This window comes from Aspergillus tubingensis (assembly GCF_013340325.1).
Source record: "Aspergillus tubingensis WU-2223L DNA, scaffold_4, whole genome shotgun sequence".
In the NCBI taxonomy this organism is placed as follows: domain Eukaryota; kingdom Fungi; phylum Ascomycota; class Eurotiomycetes; order Eurotiales; family Aspergillaceae; genus Aspergillus; species Aspergillus tubingensis.
The window spans coordinates 1,211,471-1,231,753 of NW_023336278.1; the positions used below are offsets into that span (position 1 = coordinate 1,211,471).

The window sequence follows — 20,283 nt, forward strand, 5'->3', positions numbered from 1 at the left end:
CGGGTTTCTTTCGACAAGAAGTTTTACTATGTCATCTCCAGAACCTAGAATGAGTTCAGTGACGACTTTTCTCGAGTGTACTGCATGATAGCTAGAAATGAGAAAAGTTATGACCGGATTCTCTCGTTGGATGGGGAGAGTGCAACCGACTTGTCCTTCAACTTCTACTCTTACTCTTGTCACCAGAAACCAGCCATAGCCATGGTCGACCAATTATAGTGGAACGTACCGGTCATTGAAGTGAGAATCAATATTTTACGAGAGGCGGGATACTACCTGAAGGATGGACCAACAGTATATCTCGAACAACAAGAGCATTTGCATATTAGGCATACACGGACAATTCCTCGAGACACCCACAAAAATGGTGACTAAAGCAAGAATTGGACAAAGAGATAATCCTATGAATTAAGTTTTCAAACGGTGAAATCCTGTGTAACCTTCCACTTTCCTGAACCAAAGCGGTCCGTGTGTCCTTATATCCGCTACTCTAACAATTAGTGCAGGTAGGAAAGAGTTAAGAAACGATAAACTTATAAGTATCCGAAGACGCAGTACATTGAGCTGATGCCACCTGATCTTCATGCTCAAAGAGTGCTAAGACTCTACCAGGAGAATAAAAGGATTGAATCAGGGAAATCCCATCCATATCTATGAGTCGTGTCTAGAACACTCTAATATAAAGAGAACGCCCACTTAGTCTCAGAAGTCGGTTTCCAACCAAGTCTATACTACATGTCGACACAAAAGCCCTACGATATGGGGAGCTCACAGTCCGAGGAGTCTGGAGCAAAAGCTCCCACTCATATCGACTATAAACTAGAGAACATTATTGCGGAGGCGCTGGATAATGGTGGAGTGCCCAACGTGTTCTGCGGTCACGGGCTATTGAGCGTCTATGGTCTTGTGCAGGAGCAAAAGGTAACATACTATATTCCCCCCACCCGTTCAGCTACAATAAGATTGAAGCTAACTACTTCCAGAGTTCTACCTGGGTCATCCCCAACTTCTACATCGCAGAAGCAGACTCCCTTCTACAAGACGCCGGTTTCCACAGCTGCCATAGGTCTTACTGCGAGGGATACCGGCCCAACAAGAGGCCTTTTGCACCGGCATATCACTACCATGTCCAACCACGGGTGAACAGGCCGTACAACCACGTCGTGCTTTTATATAAGATGGGGGACCTGTTCATTGACCTGGCGCCGGTTCCCACGCGACTACCACCATTGGATGATCCGGACTATATGCTAGTCGATGATCCTCGGCTACCAGACTACAATGATGAAGCTGGCAATGGTCGTTGGCAGTCTATTCGTTCGATCAAGATCCCAAAGCCAGCCCGGTTCATTGACGCTGTAGTCCTTCTCATGGTGAGAGAGTGGCCTCAGGACCCTACGTCTTCTATCTGGTATGGATACTTGAGTGAGCTGCTGGATCATATCGACGAATGCGGAGACTATGAGCTCGTTCCGAGTTGGGATGTGCTGGGAGATTTAGCGCGTGGCTTTGTGAAGTTTTATTTCGACGGGGAGACGAAGAAGAATGCGTGTGAGGTGAAGAATTATATATCTAGAGTGCGGGATGACATGATCGAGAAGACGAAGTTATCTTTACTTCTCATGGCAGATGAGGTTGAATGAACCATGAGGGATTCTTTGTTAATAAAATGGACCATATTCAATTCTTTAAGGTGTTTGAAAGTTATAGTTCCATTGTGAAGGGAATTGGGGTGCTTGGGCCGTATAGCTCCTTGTATGGGCATACATCGTCGTCTGAGACACCCTACCCGGTATATTGCATAATGTGGACAAGACATTAGTAAAGTTCTAATTGTAGCAGAGTTAATTATCATCAGACGTCTCATAAATTCGTTGATCTAAGTTCTGCTTGGCTGGAGCCTGCAGTGAACGTTATAATCTCACCTATCTAAATTCATATCCGAAAGTGTATGATCGGTGATAGCCATGTGTTCATAGTTGCAGAATACGAGTGTACAAAGTCAAAGGTCAACAATGAACCCGCTAATATCCCGTTACAAAGAAGTTTCCCAGTAATTGCTTGGGGACACTTTGCATTGTCTTAAAGTTAATACTCCTTTGTCCAAGCTTTCAGAATGTTTTAAAGATACTAAGTGCAATACCCGTGCTAATAGGGTGCAGCCGGTGCCTAGCAAGCGAACTATAGCTCTACTACGCCACAACTGACCACCCTAACGTTTCTTTTTGTCGCTGTTGACTATAAAGTAACCCAAGAATTCTTGTCCCATCTGTTTCCTGTCTACATAGTTCTGTCAGACAACTACAGGATGGAAAACTCATTAACAAAGATGTGTCTCGATAACTTAACAATCGACGAATTCGATAAGGCGTATCCGGATATGCTGTATCCAAGCAAGACACAGCTCTATGACGCCGCAAAAGATTTGCTCATATGTATGCGGTCACTGAAAAAGAAAGGTCACTTGGATACAACATTCGTGGGAATAACAGGAGGGCTTGCTGTCATGCGTTATTGTCCCGATCGTTTGCCCAGTATTGTAAGTATATTCGATTGAAAGCACACTCATTAAAAAGCGTTCCTTTGACTAATCCATTGAGTAGGCTCCTGCTAGGAATGAAGATATTGACGTCGTCCTGGACTTAGGAGATTCGACCCTGAAAGACCTCATGAATGCGTTGCATTGGTATAACTCGCAGCTCTTCATAAAACACCGTGAGTCTCTCTACATGCGGACACCAGGAGGCAAAGTGAGGATCGACTTCAAGATAATCCCTGTGGACGTAAGTGCAGCTATACGCGATTTCATTGATTCTTACGACCTGCGTCATTTTTCATGGCATGATTATAACCTAACCATGTCATTAGAGAAAATTAAAAGGAATGCAGAGTCTGTACGATCTTCAACTGATACATCTACTGTACGAAAACAAGATGACAATACAACTACCGTTCGTTAACAAGATAGACCTCCTGACGTCTAAGTTATACGACACCCACCCTGATTCTTTACCCTTCTCATCTTGGGGAGAGATTGACACCGCGAGAGGCATTCACCATGGGACAGATGCGCTTCGACTGGCTCTGTTATTCAAACCGGGAAAAAGAATCACAGTCACTGTGGGGCAAGCTTGGCGGGTAATGAGGGCGTCCCTAAGTATAAAGGATTATATCGGCATTCCAGGTATTGAGTGGCTTAAATTGTTCCTCGTCTGCACTGAAGATTATGAAGGTCGGCCGGCTGAAGTTTGGAATCTGGAGGACGCTTTTTGGCGGATGGAAGTGTGCAACAATTTCGGACCGCAAGCACTAGATTCATGGTACTACTAGCATAATACGGATTCAGTTTACGGTTTTTCTCTAGTTTTCTTACATGTTTCCAGCGAAGTAAATATCAAATTTGTGTCAACGCAATCAGCTTAAATAGTAACCGAGACCGCCTTCCACATATATTATCACGAAAATTGTCATTAAGGGCCCCAAACCCTTTCTGACCATTTGACATTGCTCAATGTATCAACAATTTTTCTGTCATTGCACTAACACTATTCACACCAGCTTCCGCAGAATCCCCTGGAGGCCCAACAGCCCTCCATAGACAGAATTGTACTTCCTTAGGATTCTTTACCAGCGGGATGACTGTGAGTAATATCAAGGCATTCTAATTGCTGCAATACAAACTATATTTAGTGAACAGTAGTTAGCTGTAAACATTGCCATTAGTACATTCATCCGTCCAAGCATAAGTGACGTCATCGGATATATACAAATCAGCTGTTCACTCAACTAATTGGATATATGTGCCAGTACCCATTAACATAATACAAGTACAGCATCAGTAATAGAAACATAAACTAATATTGTAGTTGACCCCCAAGTTCTGTCCCACAAATTAGTATTGTAGCACCGACTGTAAATATCTTCCCTCCCATTGGCTAACCGCAAAGTAAAGATTCCCCGCACGTGACAGCGCGCCATGCGGGACGCGCCTCCAAAAGAAGGACGAGTTTGATCATCCACCTAGATGAAAGATATCAATTAACTAGGATTACTGTTGATTACCTAGTTATACGCGGATACTTTTTTATTGAAAATGTCGTACTACGACATTGATGCCATCTTGACAGATTCCCAAGTAGGTGGAAAATGAAACTGCATGCATAGGCTCATTCTCACACATCCGATCTATTCAGAAACTACCCTGCACGTTTGAATTGGACGTACCTGGTCTTGGTATCTTGGAGGGGAATGCGGGGGAAAATGTATGTTTCCTGTCTTATGTGCTTGTTGATTTGTTTTGTGCATGGAAGTGTATCTTGCTAAATATGTGGTGTGTGTGTTTTATCTAGATCAAAGCCGGAACGCGCATTGATTTGCCATTATGGCTGGGTGAGATGCTTTCTATCGGGTGAGTTCAATCCTTCACTATCAACATTTTGGAGAGATGGTATCGTCTAACTATCGCAGTGCCCGCCTGGGAACCTCCCGCCTAGTCACGCTGGATCTCCCCTCCGCACTCTCAGAACGAGTCATGAATGCCTTGAAGGCTGATCCTCGGACGGTGGATCTGCGGTCCCTGGCACCGCATTTCTATAGTTTGAGTGAGCGGATTCTGGAGCTGTTTGAGGAGGAAGAATTGGTGGAGGTTTTGAGTAATGTATGGTGCTTTTTTGTAACCCGGGGGAGGGGAGTGAGAAGAGAAGGCTAATTGTGATGATGATGATGATAGACGTTTAAGAAGCGTTCAGCGGTCATTGCGGACCACGCGCATAATCCGCAGGGTGCTTTAGGGCAGGGAGCGGATTTCTTGCGAGGGTTGGATGAGACGGAGAGACAGCGTATGTTCCACCGTTGTGTCTGTGTGTTGTGTGTGTGTTGCTAATTACTGATGCTTGTGGGTAGTTTTCCGGGTTGCGCATGATAGTGCTAAGGAGACGCGGGTCTGGGCTGGAGAGGCGAAGAAGAAATGATGGAAGTGGGTGGAAGGTATGGGTTTGTGAAAGGTTGAGCTGTGCTCGCCGGTATGAACATAAAATTTAACAGAAGACTAAGAGTAATTATGAAGTATCAAAATGTGATGACTATAATATTCATTATCCTTGGATTTACTATGTATGTATGGGTCTGATTGGTAAATGTGGTCATGGTGGTTGACATCTGGTTCTAGAAGTAAAGACTTGAAACGGCTCAATTAATGTCCTGCTGGTACTCGATTAATTGAAGGAACAACATGAAACAGTTACCCAAAACCTATCATCTAAAAATTCCGGTCAATCGCTGCGGATAACCCCTCACGCAGATTCCTGATTTTCATGTACTGTACTCCGTGCTCCGGAGTTATGGAGGGGAGTCACGAGCTCAATGCTCCCCGAGATAAGAATGACTGGAGGGACATGTCAACTCCGACTGGCGGAGGAAAAAGCGCCTACGACCGGCATAACCGAGGGGTTGTGTTCTAAGGCCCACGAGCTGGGAGAGCTGGGAAGAATGGAAAAGGAAAAGGGGAACAAGAAAAAAGAGAAATATCTATTTCTGGGTGTCCGAGACGAGCCACGGGAAGAACGACGGGGCGAGTTATCTGCCACGGGGCGATGATGAAGGACTAAAGCTGAGAGCGATGGGGATGATGAGACGATGATTGCAGACGGACTGGTGTAGTGGGGAGGGGAGAACCACGGGCGGCCGATGGGTCCCTGGAACGTGGGGCAGCTTGAAGGGGAAAAAAAAGGAGGGCAAGTTGACGGATCAGATTCTCCTGCAATTCCGGGCGGCTACATTGAGGATGATTATACTAGATAGATGGTAGATAACTTGATGGAGAGGAGGGGTAGTGGGATCGTGAGATTTTAGCCGATGAAGTGGGGGAGAAGGGCACTGACATTGATGATTCCCGTCCCTGCAATTCAGTGGTAGCGATCCTTGTATATCCTCCGTAAGGATGCGTGTGATCAGTTGAGGGATGGAGCAATAGGGAGAGGTTACAGTAGGGATGGACTGTGGTAACAAAAGAAATTAAAAAAAAGGTACGGGTTTTCCAACCACTACACTTGGCCAGCCACCCTAGCTATTGGTGGTCCTCAAATTCAGGACAATAGCAGAAGGAGAAAGGCGATTGGAAGCTTAAGTTCAGGTTCAGCCGGCCCAGCCATCGGAGACCATCCACTAAATCCACTGCACTAAACCGCACTAAACCCGCTGGGGAGATGGTGGGAAGAGCGACCGGGACCGGGATCCAGTTCCTGACTTGCTGGTGCTCCGCTAAGGCCATTTTAGCCCGGGTTTTAGTGCCCTGCGATCGTTTGTTCCTTGAGCCTATCTCGTTGCTTTGCACGCCTTTTCCCCTCTCTCGATCCAAGACCATCCAGACTGCCTACTTACCTGCTTGCCTGCTTGCATTCATCACAATCATCATCACGCATTCACTTTTATCCTCAAATTCTTCTGCTTCCCCCTCGCTGGCATTTCGTTGTTCAGTCAACCTTCTTTGTTGCTTGGCAACCTTCCGTTCATACCACAGTAACTTCCCCCCAAATCCAACGCATGCCTGCATGCATACATACCGAGAAACTCAAGATCCGGATCGCTCTCACTAAACTAATCCCTCCCTCCCTCCCTCCATGGATGGATGCATGTGTGGAGATCATCTTCCTGTCACTCGGTCCCCTTTCTTGGCCGTGAGGATCCAACGATCGACTCGTCACACTTTCTCCTCACACTTTTTCTCTTTCGCTCCCCTCACGTCTTGACTTGACCTCTTTTTTTTCTCGCTTCCTTCTTTGTTCTTCCCGTCCGAACTTACACTTCATCCACTCTACCTCCCCTCCTCGCCGTTCCCACTAGACGCTTGGACGCGCAGTGGGCCTAGTTTCGTCACCAATCGCCCTTCCTAGTCGCATTTTCTCACCTTCCGCCTGAGACATTGCTTTTTCCTCCTTGCTCTATCGGTCGACTCCCTCCCCGATCCTTCTGAACGAACTCGCGCCTAGTGGATACGATCCTGCGAACCTACTGCAGTCTAACTGGCATCGCGCATCTTGTCAATTATGCGCATTAGCTAGGCAACTTTGGCCCATCTCACCCGCAGACACACACACACACGCAACATGGACCGAAATATCCAAAGACGGAGCACCGTCTCGGTGCAGTCAACTGCCCCTTCTTCCCTGCGCCATTGCTCATTTCCCTCCTCTTCAAACACCTCGCCTCCGACCGATACGGCCTCCCTCAAACCCGAACCCAAGCTGAAGCGTGAGCTATTGACTATCCTTTCATCCCTTGATTGTCACCCAAGGGATACTTGAGACAAACAAAAGACACTAAACTGATCCTCTCTTCCCATGCAGGCCGGTCTGCTCCCCCAAAGCCTCTTGCCCTCGCCCGGGTCAAGGGAACCGTCGCCATGGACTCTTCGCCGCAAATGAATTCAGGTGCGGAATTCTTCCCAGCATCGGGCGTGCAGTGGTATTGATCGGACTATAGAAATGTCGTGGCTGAACGACGCTTCACCAATGTCGATGACACCCAGGACCGCAACCCCGAGAACGCCGCAGCGATCTGGCGCCGGTACGCACATGGCATCACCGCAAACTTCACGTAGGAGGGAGCGAGCGCACACGCTGACTAGTGATGGGCACACAGGTACTCCGGAACCTGTCCCTCCATCGCTCGTCAACCCGTCTTCGGCCCTTCTCCAAGATCTTCTCAAAGAACAACGCGCGAATCGAGTTCCCAAGGGAACTGCGTCGGAGGACGCTGGTCAGGGCGCCCCGCGCACGCCAGAACGATCTCACTCCCGGCCCCAGTCTCGATCTCAATCCCCCGCACAGTCCCAGTCGCAATCCCGATCGCAGTCGCAGGAAGAGGTGGGATCGGAGAAACAGCGGAAGATTCAGACCGCGCTTTCGTCGGGTCTCAGGCAGCCGCATGAAATGGGGGTCAGAGAAATGGGCGAGGTAAGTGTTTCTGGGTCATTCGTTTCAAGCAGCCTATAGACTGACTGACCAAATGGCAGTACGTTTCCAAGATTAATAAACAAAATTTCGACTTGAAGCTCGAAATATTCCACCGTGTGCAACAAATGGCCGCTTTGGAGAAGAAATTACAGCGTATGGAGCAACTGGAAGAGGAACTTGAGCGCCTGCGAGGCCTGGAAGACGAGGTTCAGGAACTGAGGGATGCCGAGTCAGACAATCAGCGACTAAGGGAATCCAACGAGCAACTACGACATGAGGTTGACAAGCGGGACCAAGCAATAACCGAGGCTGTTGATATGATCTGCCTTCTGGAGAATAAAGTGGCCCAGTTGGAAGCTGGTGAAAATCCATCGACACCTTCTACCACTCGCGGGTTCGAAGACGACGACCCCGGTGCTACGACTCCCAGGCAGAATACCGCGTTTGCCGCTATTGACATCCCGGAGAGAACATCCTCGTGGCGGGGTACTTCCCGTTCGAAGCATCGGCGGTCATCTTCGGATTCGCATCAGCTCAAGCGAGCCCCCTCATTGTTGTCCGATCACAAGAGCCCCACAACACTGCAGACTACCTCATCTACTGCCGACGACCGGTCTCGTTCAGCATTGAGTGACATGACAAAATCAGAAAGTCTGCAATCTATGAGTGATTTCCTCGAGCCCGAGTCCCCAAGACTTAGTGCTCTGAGCGAATGCAGCGAATTGTACCCGCACGAAGAAGAAGCAAGCGATCGGTTGGATATCCCGGTCAAAGAGCGAGACTCATCAGGGGTCTCGGAGGCTCCCAAAGGAACGGTTGAGGATTCCGCCAGTAAAAGCCTGATTGAATCGTGGATCCAGCCACAACGTGATGCCTTCCTGGAAGATGTGCCGGAGCAGGATATATTACCCTCAAATCTTCTCAGACAGACGGGTAAACCAAGCTTTGACAGCGACTCATACAATAGCTCGAGCCAGAAAACACGAGTGGATAGCGTGTTTGGAGGTTCGAGGTTACCCCCTACTCCAGACACCATGAGTACGGCCTACGCCACTGGTCCCAACCGGTCGAACGGAAGCATTGTTGCGGAAAAGAGTCTTGTTGATCAAGCTATGACGGCCGGACACGGTCGTCCGCGTTCTGCAGGACAACTTACAACGAGGCGTAACTCCACTAACAGTGCAGCGGTTGGTAGCGTGGACATGAATGTAAGTGATGTCACTTCACATCGACCTGACACCGATGAGGAAGAAGAATCGCCTACTTTCTTCCCCTTGAACAGCCTCACATCGCGGGATAAACGGCTATATTGCCCAGAAACCCTCGACAAGAAGAGCCTTGGATACATTGGCCAGAATGCATTCCTCAACGGGGAAGGTCTTGACAGGGTTCTTTCAAAACTCGATAATAGCTACTATGGCTCCATGGCACAGGATGAATCTGACAGCTCCTTGTCTTCATCGCCTCCTTTGACGCCCCAAGATTGGGTTGAGGCCTCTAAGCCGGATGCCAAACGTCGACGGGACAAGTCTGCTATGATGCCTGTTGTGCCTAAATCGAAAAACACCCGACCTCAGGAGACGCGAATCACCAGCCAGTCTTCTTTTATTGGTCGTCGGCACAGCATCGATTCCACCATCAGGGACTCGGACGTTCCCATGATTCCCACACTGGATATACAGTCGCTAGAGTCTGGTTTGCAGCCTGGGCCCGAACTAGATCGTCGGATGATCGGACGCAAGATTAGCATCCGCCCTCCTTTCTTTGCACGTTCGGCGCCCCCTCGTCGTCTCCAGCCCTCCCTAATGTTTGATGGTTCGGATTCAGACGATGGAGCTCCTGCTCCCATTATTCGTAAAGCACGCGATGACAATCCAGCCAAACCAACTAAGACGGTTTCCAAAGCCGAAAGCCATAGTTCCAGTTTCTCTGCGTCTGTGCCAATGCCTGCCGACGCTAAGCGTGGAGATATTCATCGAACATTGCCACACTCCTTTACCGAAACCGGCTTCATGAACAATGCAGTGGCCAAACCGCCGCAGCTCGATCCCAGAGACCACAAGCGACGCAGTTCCCTTGGAATCTTCAGCTGGGTGAAAGGAGCTAGCGGGCTTGGGAAGAAGCCGGAACCAGAGCTTCCAGTGAAGGCTAGCGCGCCCAGTACTGCCTTGGTGAAGAGCAGACCTCCTCGGGCGACCCCAGAGTCAGGAAAGAGTGCTTCTGACTCCGGTAGAACAATCGAGATGGGCGCGATGAAGGTTGCCATTGATGACATTGCCTCTAAATCCAAACATTCGAACCACGACGAAGAAACGGGCCGACGACCAAGGTACATGGACCGACGGGCTCGTCGTGGCTAAACCAGCAGATGTTTTATCCCGTTTACGAATTTCTTTCTTTACTTTCTGGTTTCCTTTGCATCTTTCCCGGGACTGTTTATGATCTATCACGATACCCCATGAGTTACATGTCTGATGACACGGATTTGTACCAGTATTGCATGCGCAGCAGAGAGTACCGCGTTATGACGTTTTATTTTTGGGCCATTAGAGGTGGTTGCTAATTCTTTGTTGCTTGCTATACACATGGTATCTGGCTGGCACATGATATCATTTTGTGCTTCTTGCTTTGGTGATTTTATCAATACCTGATGTTCTGATCGTTCGTTCTTCATGCAATTTCAAGCAGTGGTTCGTACCAACTAGTCGTTCCTGCGAAATTCCAGTACATTGTCCCTTCCATAATAGGTATTCCAATAAGTGATCTAACTGCTCTGCGCCACTGAGTAACTCCCATAACTTTCAAAATATGCAACACCATGCAAACCAAAAGCGAGCCCAAACATCTGTGACCCCGGATACACACCACATACTTTGTACCTACCACCAAGATACAATACCAAATAGGCACTATACTCTCCGACAGTAGAGCATGACATCCAAGACATGTTGTGAGAAAGGAAAATTGGCAATTTTAGCATCCAAAGAAAAAAGCCCTAGTTATAGTCATTTCATCATATGTTCAATGAGCAATTTATGAAGTAGACAAGTGGGGATGGGTTAGTTCAAGGCCATCATCTAGTAGTAAAGACCGTCTACCGAGATTCTAGAAAAGGGCTTTCCTGCCTGCTTCTTGATCTGATTATCATATTATATTATATCATTATATTATCTCTTTCTCCGATGCGAGATGATACATTTACTAGATGCAACAGATGATTATGTTTTGTTTGGTATGTTTCCAGATGATGGAATTAAGTGGGTAATACTAAGTACTAACTAGTTTCGTTAGACAACTATTTTCACAACTAATGATGCATTCATACTGATGATGATGATTGTTGTAATAGTAAGTACTTAGCAGTAGTTATAGTAATAATACTCCTCCTTAACGCCTGTCCTGCTTTGCTTTTTTCCGGCCTACCAGTTGTTGTCAATCTATATAGTTGTAATACCATGCAAGTATGTCATCCGCCATACCTTACCCAATGCACTCCACAAGAAAACCAGCCTATATATAACTCCCATACATGATACCTAAAACTCCAACATGAACAGAAGTCGGGAGGGGAGGAAGAGGAGATGAACAATCAATACCACCCCGTCCCGTCCTCTCCCCTCTTCTTCCCCTTCGGATTCATCGATATAATCCTCTGTCCGGGTAACGTATCATCCGCAATCGAAGCTTCAAAGATCCCCGAGATAGACCGCTTCCCCAGCATCTGAAACGAATCATACCCCTCCAATAACCCATTACACGCTGCCCATTCCTTTGACAGCCGCGGCGACTTCCCGTCACCTAGATCACACCACCTGGTGACCACAATTGCATGTCGGAAGTGCAAGGAGCGAGGATCCGTGCGATCCTCGGTCAATTTGATCTCGACGAGGTATTCGGACGGACACTCCGGACAGCGGCGCATTGGGCGACATTTCCCGCATAAAGTGGCAATCGAGTTAGGGTTATGAATGCGCCGCGCCATGAGGTCCTTCGCGCGGTGTTCGAGACCCTGTAGGGCGGAGGTGTCGCGGGGTTTGGGGATGTGCGTGAGGGCGCATTTGCAGACGTTCATGAGTTCGCCGTCGCGCCAGTGCGCGCATGCAGAGAAATACGGCCAGTAGTCTTCGCGGGAGTAGAGGAGGAGACGTTGTGAGCTGGGGGGTAGGTCTGGGTCTGCGAAGCGGGTGCTGATGACCCGCATCAGCAGGTGACCTTTGTGGATGTGGAAGCGGGTGTGGTGGGACCAGTCGTCGCGGCGCCAGCGGCGGGAGAGGGAATCCGGGGGAAGGCCGTAAGAGGGGGAGAAGTTGTGGGCGCGCATGACGAGTTGGACGAAGCTGAAGGGGAGGGTGCGGCCGTGGGTGATGCGGTGACGCGGGGGCGGGAGGAGGGAGTTGCGCATGTTGGGGCAGTTGAAGAGAGGGTTGACGACATGAGCGGGTTGGAGTTTCTCGTGGCCTTCTTGGGTGCGACGGTGGTAGCGGGCGCAGGGGAAGCAGAGGAGGTGATGGGGGAGGTAGCGGTCTTGGGAGACAAGGAAGTCGGATCGGTATTCGCGGTTGGAAGGGTCATTGAGGGCTTGCCAGGGTTGGAGCGGGGCGAGCTTGGAGAGGAGGGTTTTGCTGGCGAAGGCGAGACTGGCTTGGTCGGCGGGATTGAGATAGGAGCAGATCTCTGCCCAGAGAATTGGGGTAAGACTGGCGATTAAGGGCTCGCCTGGAGGACGGTTGTCGAACTCGTAGCGGTTGGCGTAGGGGTCTGAAGGGTCGATGTCCTGGACGCCGATGGCGTGCAGGAGTTCGGTGTGATCGCGGCTTTCACCGAGTTGGGTGTCTTTGTTGGCGTTGAGCTCTCGGTATTTGAGACGATGGGCCTCCAATGGCGCTATGGAGGGTAGCGGAGGGACATCTTCGCTGGTGGTGCTGGGCCGCTTGAAGCCGGCTCGGAGGTCTGGGGTGGATGCGCTGTAGCCCTTGCGTAGGACTTGTCGGGATTTCTTGGGCCGGAGGGCATTGGCGAAGAAGGCGCGGAAGCCGCGCCTTTCTCCCGGGCTGTCATCAGACATTGGGGAGAGGAGTGGAGGGTGAAACGGAGAAGATGGGAAGACGAAAAGAAGAAGAAGATGAAGATGAAGCCGGCGATGCAGCGAATGTGAAACATGATCGGCGTTGTATTACGTTTACCGGATGTTACGGAGCTGACATCCGCCACCTGCCGAGCTTCAGCCACTGTGGCTGATGAAGAACAAGAGTCTATTTCTTTACGGAGAGAAATGAAGGGAAGAGAGGAGAGTGCCATTAATACGGAGTTTGCATTAGGGCATCGGGTTGAGCCTGATTAGTTCCAAATCCATAGTACACATAATACGCAGATCCACAATCGCTAATCAAGCCGCGTCAATATACAGTTCATATCATAAGAAAAGCTTTACGCGGAGAAGCGCTTCTCCACGGCCTTCCAGTTGATGACCTCCCAGATGGCCTTGAAGTACTCGGCCTTGCGGTTCTGGTATTGGAGGCTAGAAAATGATGTTAGCTTCTGGTAATCTTCACGGGTTAGGGCGGGTGCACTTACTAGTAGGCGTGCTCCCAGGCGTCAATACCCAGCAGGGGCTGGAACTGGCCGACAACGGGGTCCTGGTTCTGTGAAAAGGGTTAGCAAATCTGAAAGCTTTCTTCATACGTATGGTGCATTCTTACAGCGTAGGCCTTGATGCCAATGTGACCGGTCTGCTTGTCCTTGACGAGCCAGGCCCAGCCGCTACCCTGGATAGCAGCAAGAGTAGCGTTCATCTTGTTCTGGAACTCCTCCAGGCTGCCGTAGGTGTCGTTGATGGCAGTCGACAGGGCACCGGACGGGGGTTCACCACCGCCAGCGCTCTTGGGAGCAAGGTTCTCCCAGAAGAGGGTGTGGTTTAGGTGACCACCACCGTGGAAGTTGATCAGGGGCTTGAGAGCGATCTGAGCGGCAATGTCGTTCTTGTGCTGGGCCTCCTGGAGCTGCTCAATGGCAGTGTTGTAGCTGTTGACATAGGTCTGGTGGTGGTTCTTGTGGTGAAGCTCCATGATCTTGCCGGAGATGGAGGGCTCGAGAGCGCCATAGTCGTCTACAGGGAGTCAGTTCAGTCACTACAAGCTCTATATGTCTCTATAATCGCAGGGGAATGCATACAGGACAGGTCAGGGAGAGTAGCCTTGCCGCGGGCAAAAGTCAAGCCCGCCATGCCGGCAGTTCTGGGAGTAGCCGAAGCTCCGGCGCGCAGGGCCGTACGGGCAGAGGTGCGGACGAGGGAAGCAGCCATTGTGAGTGTTAATTAGAACAGAGCAAGATGCACTATTACAGTAGACCCGAGGGTGTTTAGGGGATGAGAGGAGAGTTGCTGAAGAGAAAAAGGGAGAAGAAGGAAGAAGGAGAGATGAAGAAGTTCAACGTCATAACGGCTTGTTTCTTCGGAGGGCGCATTTCCCCGCGCCGAAGTTTCCCGGCATTTGGATCCACCATCTTTTAGCTTCATCCATCCATACTCAATCACAATCTCCGTCATGCTGCCGGGCTTTCCCTCGCCTTCATCGCCGTGAATCTCGATCCCTTCCTTTGTGCCGCCCTTCGCCCTCCAGCCCGGCCATGGAGTCCCCCTCATCCTCGCCCTACGCCGGCCAAAAACGCAAGATCGCCGACATGAGCTCCGATGAAGAGGAAGAAGAAGATTACCGCCCAACCATGGGCTTCCGCGGGTTTGCTCGCGCGTCGTCTCGCTCCGAGTCGCCTCCATCTCACGGCGGGCTGGGAAGCGCCCGTCGTAACCCCCGCAATAATACCGCGCAGTCAGCGATGAAAGGTGGCGGCAACAATGCTAGCAAAGGAATGTCCGGAGGCAATTCCTTCGCCGCGCGCATGATGGCCAAGATGGGTTACGTCGAGGGACAGGGTTTGGGTTCATCCGGTCAAGGTATCGTCAACCCGATTGAAGCCCAGGCTCGTCCTACAGGTGCCGGTTTGGGTGCGGTCCGGGAGAAGACAAAACAAGCGCGGGAAGAGGAAAAGCGGGCAGCAGCTCTCCGGGGTGAATCCGTCGAGGACAGCTCTGATGAAGAGCGCAAGAGGCGACGGAAGAAGAAGGAGGAGCGCAAACGAGAGGGCCGGAGCGGGACAGGGACACCAGTGGCTCGCGCGAAGCCCCAGTTCCGGACTGCGCGCGAGATGGAAAAGGACATGGAGGGCTTGGAAGTTCCTAATGTGCTGAAGTCGCTGATCGATGCGACTGGGAAGGATCAGAAGGTGCTCACGTCTACAGCTGGTCTGATGACGCCGCAGACGTTCGTTACCCAAGGAGAAGGAGAAGCCTGGAAGATCGCGCAACGCGCCCGAAACGACCTAGAAGCGTTTGCGGACGAGTGGAAGGGTCTGACAGAGCGGAAGAAATACATCGAGCTAGAGGAGGCCCAAGTCGTGGAACAGCTAGATACAAATCAGCTCAAGGCCGACCAGCTGTCTGAGCTCGTCACAGCCATCGGACAGCTAGAGATCTTCCAGAAGGAAGACACTCGCGCGAAATTCGACGAAATCACCGACAAGCTGGAGTCCATGGAGATCAAGTACCGCAACGAGATTGATGAATACCGACTGCCAGAAACGGCCGTCGCAGCTCTTCATCCTCTTTTCCGTCAAGCTATGGAAGAATGGGAGCCCCTCAAGGACCCAACTTTCCTCGTATCCAACCTCCGTCGTCTCCAACCTCTGCTCCTCCGAAAAGCCAACACCGAACACACCCAGCGACAATCCACCTCCCCCTACGAGACCATGATCTATACTCTATGGCTACCCCGCGTGCGCTCCGCCCTCCTCAACGACTGGGACGTATACGAACCCGCCCCAGCAACCTCCCTCATCGTCGCCTGGAAAGAGCTCCTCCCCTCCTTCGTCTACACCAACGTCCTCGACCAACTCGTCGTCCCCAAGCTCACGAACGGCCTCAAAGACTGGAAACCCCGAAGCAGCAGTCGCCGCCACCACACCTCATCCACCAACAACTCCCGCTTTCCCTGGTGGCTCTTCACCTGGCTCCAATACCTCGACGAGCGACACACCAACCCCAAGCAACCCACGGGCCTCCTCTCCGACGCGAAGCGCAAATTCCGCGTCGTCCTAGACAGCTGGGACCTCAACAAGGGACTAATCAACGGCATCGAACTCTGGCGCGACGCCCTCGGCTCCGAATTCGACACCTGTCTCCGCAACCACCTCCTCCCGCGCCTCGGCCGCCACCTCCGCGAAGACTTCGAAGTCAACCCACAAGACCAAGACCTCACAGCCCTCGAGAACGTCCTGAAATGGAAAGACTTCTTCAAACCAAACGTCATGGGTCTTCTCCTCGTCGCCGAATTCTTCCCCAAATGGCACAACATCCTCTACATCTGGCTCACCAACGACCCCAACTACGAAGAAGTCGCCGAATGGTTCACCTGGTGGCGCACCCAAATTCCTGCCGATATCAACGACCTCACCATCGTCGACGACGAATGGAACAAGGGTCTCCAAACTATGGACCTCGCCTCCCAGCTCGGCGATCGTGCCGCTACTGAACTTCCTCCTCCTTCTTCATCTGCCACCACCACCGCAACAACAAAACCCACAGACAAACCCGCCGCTGCTGCGCCAACAACAACAGCAGAACAACCCCGCAAACCCAAAATTATCGAAGAAGTCGCCTTCAAAGATATTCTCGAATCATGGTGCATGGAACAAGGCCTCATTATGCTGCCGTTGCGTGAAGCGCACCCGCAAAACGGTCAGCCTTTGTTCCGCATTACGGCTAGTGCGACGGGTAAGGGCGGTGTTGTGGCGTTTGTGCAGGGGGATGTGGTCTGGGTGCAGAATAAGAAGGCGAAGGAGATTTGGGAGCCTATGGGGTTGGAGGATCAGTTGGTTGAGAAGGCTGAGGGGAGGTAGATTGATAGATTTGTTTAGCATTGATCGGATATGTACTTTTTATTATCTCACTGGGTTGTGGGATGGATTATTTTTTCCCTTATTATTATATTGGTTTTGTGGGTTAGTTGTGATACCATACCATACTTACTACATACTATTACTATGAATCTTATGCTTCATGTTGGGGCAGGTCAACTACTATTGCTACTCTTTTGCTGGACTGTAGAAGGCATGTGTGATGCCGATGTATGTATGTTTATCGAGTAAGTTCGCGTAGTCATTCTGGCTACAATTACGCTCAATATGAAGTAAGGAAAAGTCTTGTTCATCATCAGACGTCATTCCTATTATATCTATCTGAAATATCAATGACATGAATATGTATAAGGTAAGTACCGTGCAGCTATATATACCGATAATGTACCTGATGTGGAATCCAGGTATCCCCAGAGAAATTTGAACCTGTGCCAGGCCGAACCCAGGACCCAAGTAGCCATGCCGTAACCCCGAGTGCAAAGCAATGAGAAAATCAAGACGCTAAATCGCTGAATCAAATGTTGAAAAAGACAAAGCCACCGTTCTATGACGTGGGTTTAAGAAGAATACTATGCACCGTTCTGTCCTTCTTCTTCTTCTTCTTCTTCCGAATCATTCGTGTCGAGCCAGCCACGCGACATCTCGACGGCCTTGGACCACTGACGGTACATCTTCTTGCTCTGCACTGGGGAGGCATGGGGAAGGAAGGTCGTGCGGTTGGCCCGGTTCATGTCCTTGAGCTCGCTGAAATCCTTCCAGATGTTGACCGCGAAGCCAGCTGCGATGGCGGCTCCCAGCGCCGTCGTCTCGTGCATGGCCGGGCGTTCAACGGGGATTTGAATAATATCGGCTTGAGTCTAAGAGGGGGGCATTAGTCTCCGTTGATCAGGTGACAAGAATCGTGTAAGTAACCTACCTGCATGCAGATATCGGAATTGCTCATACCGCCATCGACGGCCAATTCCGACAACTTGTGACCGCTGTCCATCTCCATGGCATCCAAGATGGCCTTGGTCTGGAAGCAGGCAGCTTCCATTGTGGCACGTGCAATGTGTCCACGCTGAGTGTGCTGAGTGATACCAACTGAATTAAAGTCAGTAAATAATTTCCTGACAAAGGACGGCGAAGAACGCGGGTGAACTTACAGATGGTTCCCTTGGCATCATCGATCCAGTAGGGTGCGAACAGACCACTGAAGGCCGTCACGAAGACACAGCCGCCACTGTCGGGGACGGTCGCAGCGACTTCACTGACCTTCCGGGAATCACGGAAGAAACCCATGTTGTTCATCAGGAAGGAAATACCACTTCCAGCAACAGCGACACTGCCCTCCAAGGCATACACAGGCTTGCGGTGCTTGCCCAACTGGAAGCCAACGGTGCCAAGCAAGCCATGCTTGGAGATAACAGGCTTCTCACCAACGTTGTACAGAAGGAAACAGCCCGTGCCATAAGTGTTCTTCGCAGATCCGGGCGTGAAGGCACAGTGACCGACCAAGGCAGCAGATTGATCTCCGAGACAGCTTGTGATGGGGATACCCTCAAGCGGGCCGTCTCTAACCCATCCGTAGCCCTCGGGGTCAGAGGAAGGAAGGATCTTGGGCAGTCTGATCTTGTTCTTATCGATTTCGAAAAACTTCAACAACTTATCATCGTAATCAAGCGTTTCGAGGTTCATGAACATGGTTCGTGATGCGTTTGTGACGTCAGTCACCAGCCGGCCGCCCTCCGGGCCACCGTTCAGGTTGTACAACAGCCAGGTGTCGATGGTACCAAAAGCCAGGCGGCCCTCATCATATGCCCTCTTCACCTCGGGGAGGTTGCGGAGCATCCACATGAGGGTGACGGAGGAAGGGTATGTCGACAGGGGAAGGCCGCAGATGTTTGATAGCTCATCCGCACCCTCCTTTGCCTTGAGTTCTCGAACCAGCCCAGTGGTTCTGGTATCTGGCCACGCGATTGCGTGGTGTAGAGGCTCACCAGTCTCCCAATCCCAGCACACTGTTGTCTCACGTTGGCTGGTAATACCAATAGCCTCGATATCGTCCCGGGAGTGACCGAGTGCGAGGAAGGTCTTCATAGCTTCTTCAATGCAGGTGTATACGGAATCGACGAGTTCAAAGGGATCTTGTTCGTGCCATCTAAGAAGTAGGAAACAGACATAAGCGTGATGAAAGACGGACCATGGTTGGAATGGTGAGACTTACCCTGATTTCTCGTGAATTTGGCGAAATTCCATCTGGTACTTGGCCACAGGAACACCAGTGCAGTCGAAGATGATGAAACGGGAACTGGTGGTACCGGTGTCAATGGCACCGATAAAGCGATCCTTCATACTGCTTCCGTGACGGCTCTCGTTGGGTTGTAACAAGGAGCGATTGCCATCGTGCGACTGGTAGGCGTGAATGTCCATGAAAGGCTGGGGTTCTTCCTGCTCGACGGCGGAGTCGAGGTCGGCCATATCGAAAGGATTCCTCATCTTGGAGGTGGTAATTGGTGGGGTTCTGGCCTTCTTGGTGGAGGGATTGAGAGGATCGGGGAGAGCGATAGAGTCAAAAGTGATGGTGGGTGATTTCTGCATTTGTGCGGTGGGAGGGGCTTTTGAGGCTCCGACTTCTGATTTCCTAAAGAGGGAGGATAGAAGTGACCAGGAAGGCAGAGCCTGAAAAAGGGAAGAACTGATTGGAGAAATCGTGGCGGTATTGAAATAGAAAGGAGGGAGGAAAACAGGATTACGTCCTTAGTCCGATACTTAAGGAAGAAACGGACGAGTGGGGGGGGTGGGATAGTAGGAGTAGTAAGGCTGGAACTACGAAAATGAGGACGCCCGGTGGCGGCAGTTGCAGCAAGCCAGTAGTAGTGCAAGTAGTACAGATCCAAGAGTTGAGTGTGCAAGTATGAGAGCAGCGAGCAGCAAGAGGAGCAAGGACCCAGCGCGACGGATGGTGACGTATGCGTGATAACCGATTGGGTGGAGAGGGTTCCGAGAAATGAATCTGGAGAAACAAGAGGACGCGCCAGGTGTGGATAGACCGCTGAAAGGCTGGAGGAAGGTTAAGAGGAGGGACCGGAAGAGAGGAGAGTGTCCGCAGAGAAGAGGGTATGAGGTCACAGAGAAGACTGGATAAGACCGGGTGTGGTTTATTGGGGTGTGGCGACGGGTAGAAGGGAAGGGAAGGAGAACAGAACGGAAGGGAATCAATCAAATCTGGCTCAAGAGATGTTGGAGGCAGGATGAGGGAGACTCTTTATCCAACTCGGTGGGACCTTTTTTCTTCTTGTTCACGTTGTCCTCGGGGTTGCTGATAATTTATTCCCTTTAAATTTCTATTTTATTTTTATTTTAATTCTTTGCGTGGTAGTCC

The 20,283-nt window shown here is 50.6% G+C and overlaps 8 protein-coding genes across 8 annotated transcripts; 5 read left to right on the forward strand and 3 right to left on the reverse strand.

Annotated features, from left to right (window-relative positions):
- Positions 1 to 735: 735 nt before the first annotated feature.
- AtWU_02954 (uncharacterized protein) lies at positions 736 to 1,643 on the forward strand (the record flags this gene model as incomplete). The annotated part of the gene is made up of 2 exons (XM_035498067.1): positions 736 to 921; positions 984 to 1,643. 2 exons carry the CDS (start codon positions 736 to 738, stop codon positions 1,641 to 1,643), a joined length of 846 nt encoding a protein of 281 aa, XP_035353960.1.
- A 686-nt stretch (positions 1,644 to 2,329) lies between these two features.
- Positions 2,330 to 2,984, forward strand: AtWU_02955 (DNA replication complex GINS protein psf3; the record flags this gene model as incomplete). Its single annotated transcript, XM_035498068.1, has 4 exons — positions 2,330 to 2,539; positions 2,604 to 2,783; positions 2,869 to 2,921; positions 2,969 to 2,984. The coding sequence occupies 4 exons, from the start codon at positions 2,330 to 2,332 to the stop codon at positions 2,982 to 2,984; spliced, it is 459 nt and encodes a 152-aa protein (XP_035353961.1).
- Positions 2,985 to 4,093: 1,109 nt separating this feature from the next.
- Positions 4,094 to 4,970, forward strand: psf3 (DNA replication protein PSF3; the record flags this gene model as incomplete). The annotated part of the gene is made up of 6 exons (XM_035498069.1): positions 4,094 to 4,135; positions 4,194 to 4,262; positions 4,350 to 4,408; positions 4,468 to 4,657; positions 4,730 to 4,838; positions 4,903 to 4,970. 6 exons carry the CDS (start codon positions 4,094 to 4,096, stop codon positions 4,968 to 4,970), a joined length of 537 nt encoding a protein of 178 aa, XP_035353962.1.
- A 2,133-nt stretch (positions 4,971 to 7,103) lies between these two features.
- On the forward strand, positions 7,104 to 10,312 carry AtWU_02957 (uncharacterized protein; the record flags this gene model as incomplete). The annotated part of the gene is made up of 5 exons (XM_035498070.1): positions 7,104 to 7,248; positions 7,344 to 7,427; positions 7,480 to 7,563; positions 7,639 to 7,952; positions 8,012 to 10,312. 5 exons carry the CDS (start codon positions 7,104 to 7,106, stop codon positions 10,310 to 10,312), a joined length of 2,928 nt encoding a protein of 975 aa, XP_035353963.1.
- Positions 10,313 to 11,541: 1,229 nt separating this feature from the next.
- Positions 11,542 to 13,017, reverse strand: AtWU_02958 (uncharacterized protein; the record flags this gene model as incomplete). Its single annotated transcript, XM_035498071.1, has 1 exon — positions 11,542 to 13,017. The coding sequence occupies one exon, from the start codon at positions 13,015 to 13,017 to the stop codon at positions 11,542 to 11,544; it is 1,476 nt and encodes a 491-aa protein (XP_035353964.1).
- Positions 13,018 to 13,379: 362 nt separating this feature from the next.
- sod2 (superoxide dismutase sodB) lies at positions 13,380 to 14,253 on the reverse strand (the record flags this gene model as incomplete). Its single annotated transcript, XM_035498072.1, has 4 exons — positions 13,380 to 13,470; positions 13,527 to 13,594; positions 13,652 to 14,058; positions 14,124 to 14,253. The coding sequence occupies 4 exons, from the start codon at positions 14,251 to 14,253 to the stop codon at positions 13,380 to 13,382; spliced, it is 696 nt and encodes a 231-aa protein (XP_035353965.1).
- Positions 14,254 to 14,576: 323 nt separating this feature from the next.
- On the forward strand, positions 14,577 to 16,901 carry AtWU_02960 (putative G-patch domain protein (TFIP11); the record flags this gene model as incomplete). Its single annotated transcript, XM_035498073.1, has 1 exon — positions 14,577 to 16,901. One exon carries the CDS (start codon positions 14,577 to 14,579, stop codon positions 16,899 to 16,901), a length of 2,325 nt encoding a protein of 774 aa, XP_035353966.1.
- A 587-nt stretch (positions 16,902 to 17,488) lies between these two features.
- AtWU_02961 (glycerol kinase) lies at positions 17,489 to 19,499 on the reverse strand (the record flags this gene model as incomplete). The annotated part of the gene is made up of 4 exons (XM_035498074.1): positions 17,489 to 17,776; positions 17,836 to 18,002; positions 18,065 to 19,059; positions 19,126 to 19,499. The coding sequence occupies 4 exons, from the start codon at positions 19,497 to 19,499 to the stop codon at positions 17,489 to 17,491; spliced, it is 1,824 nt and encodes a 607-aa protein (XP_035353967.1).
- Positions 19,500 to 20,283: the final 784 nt, after the last annotated feature.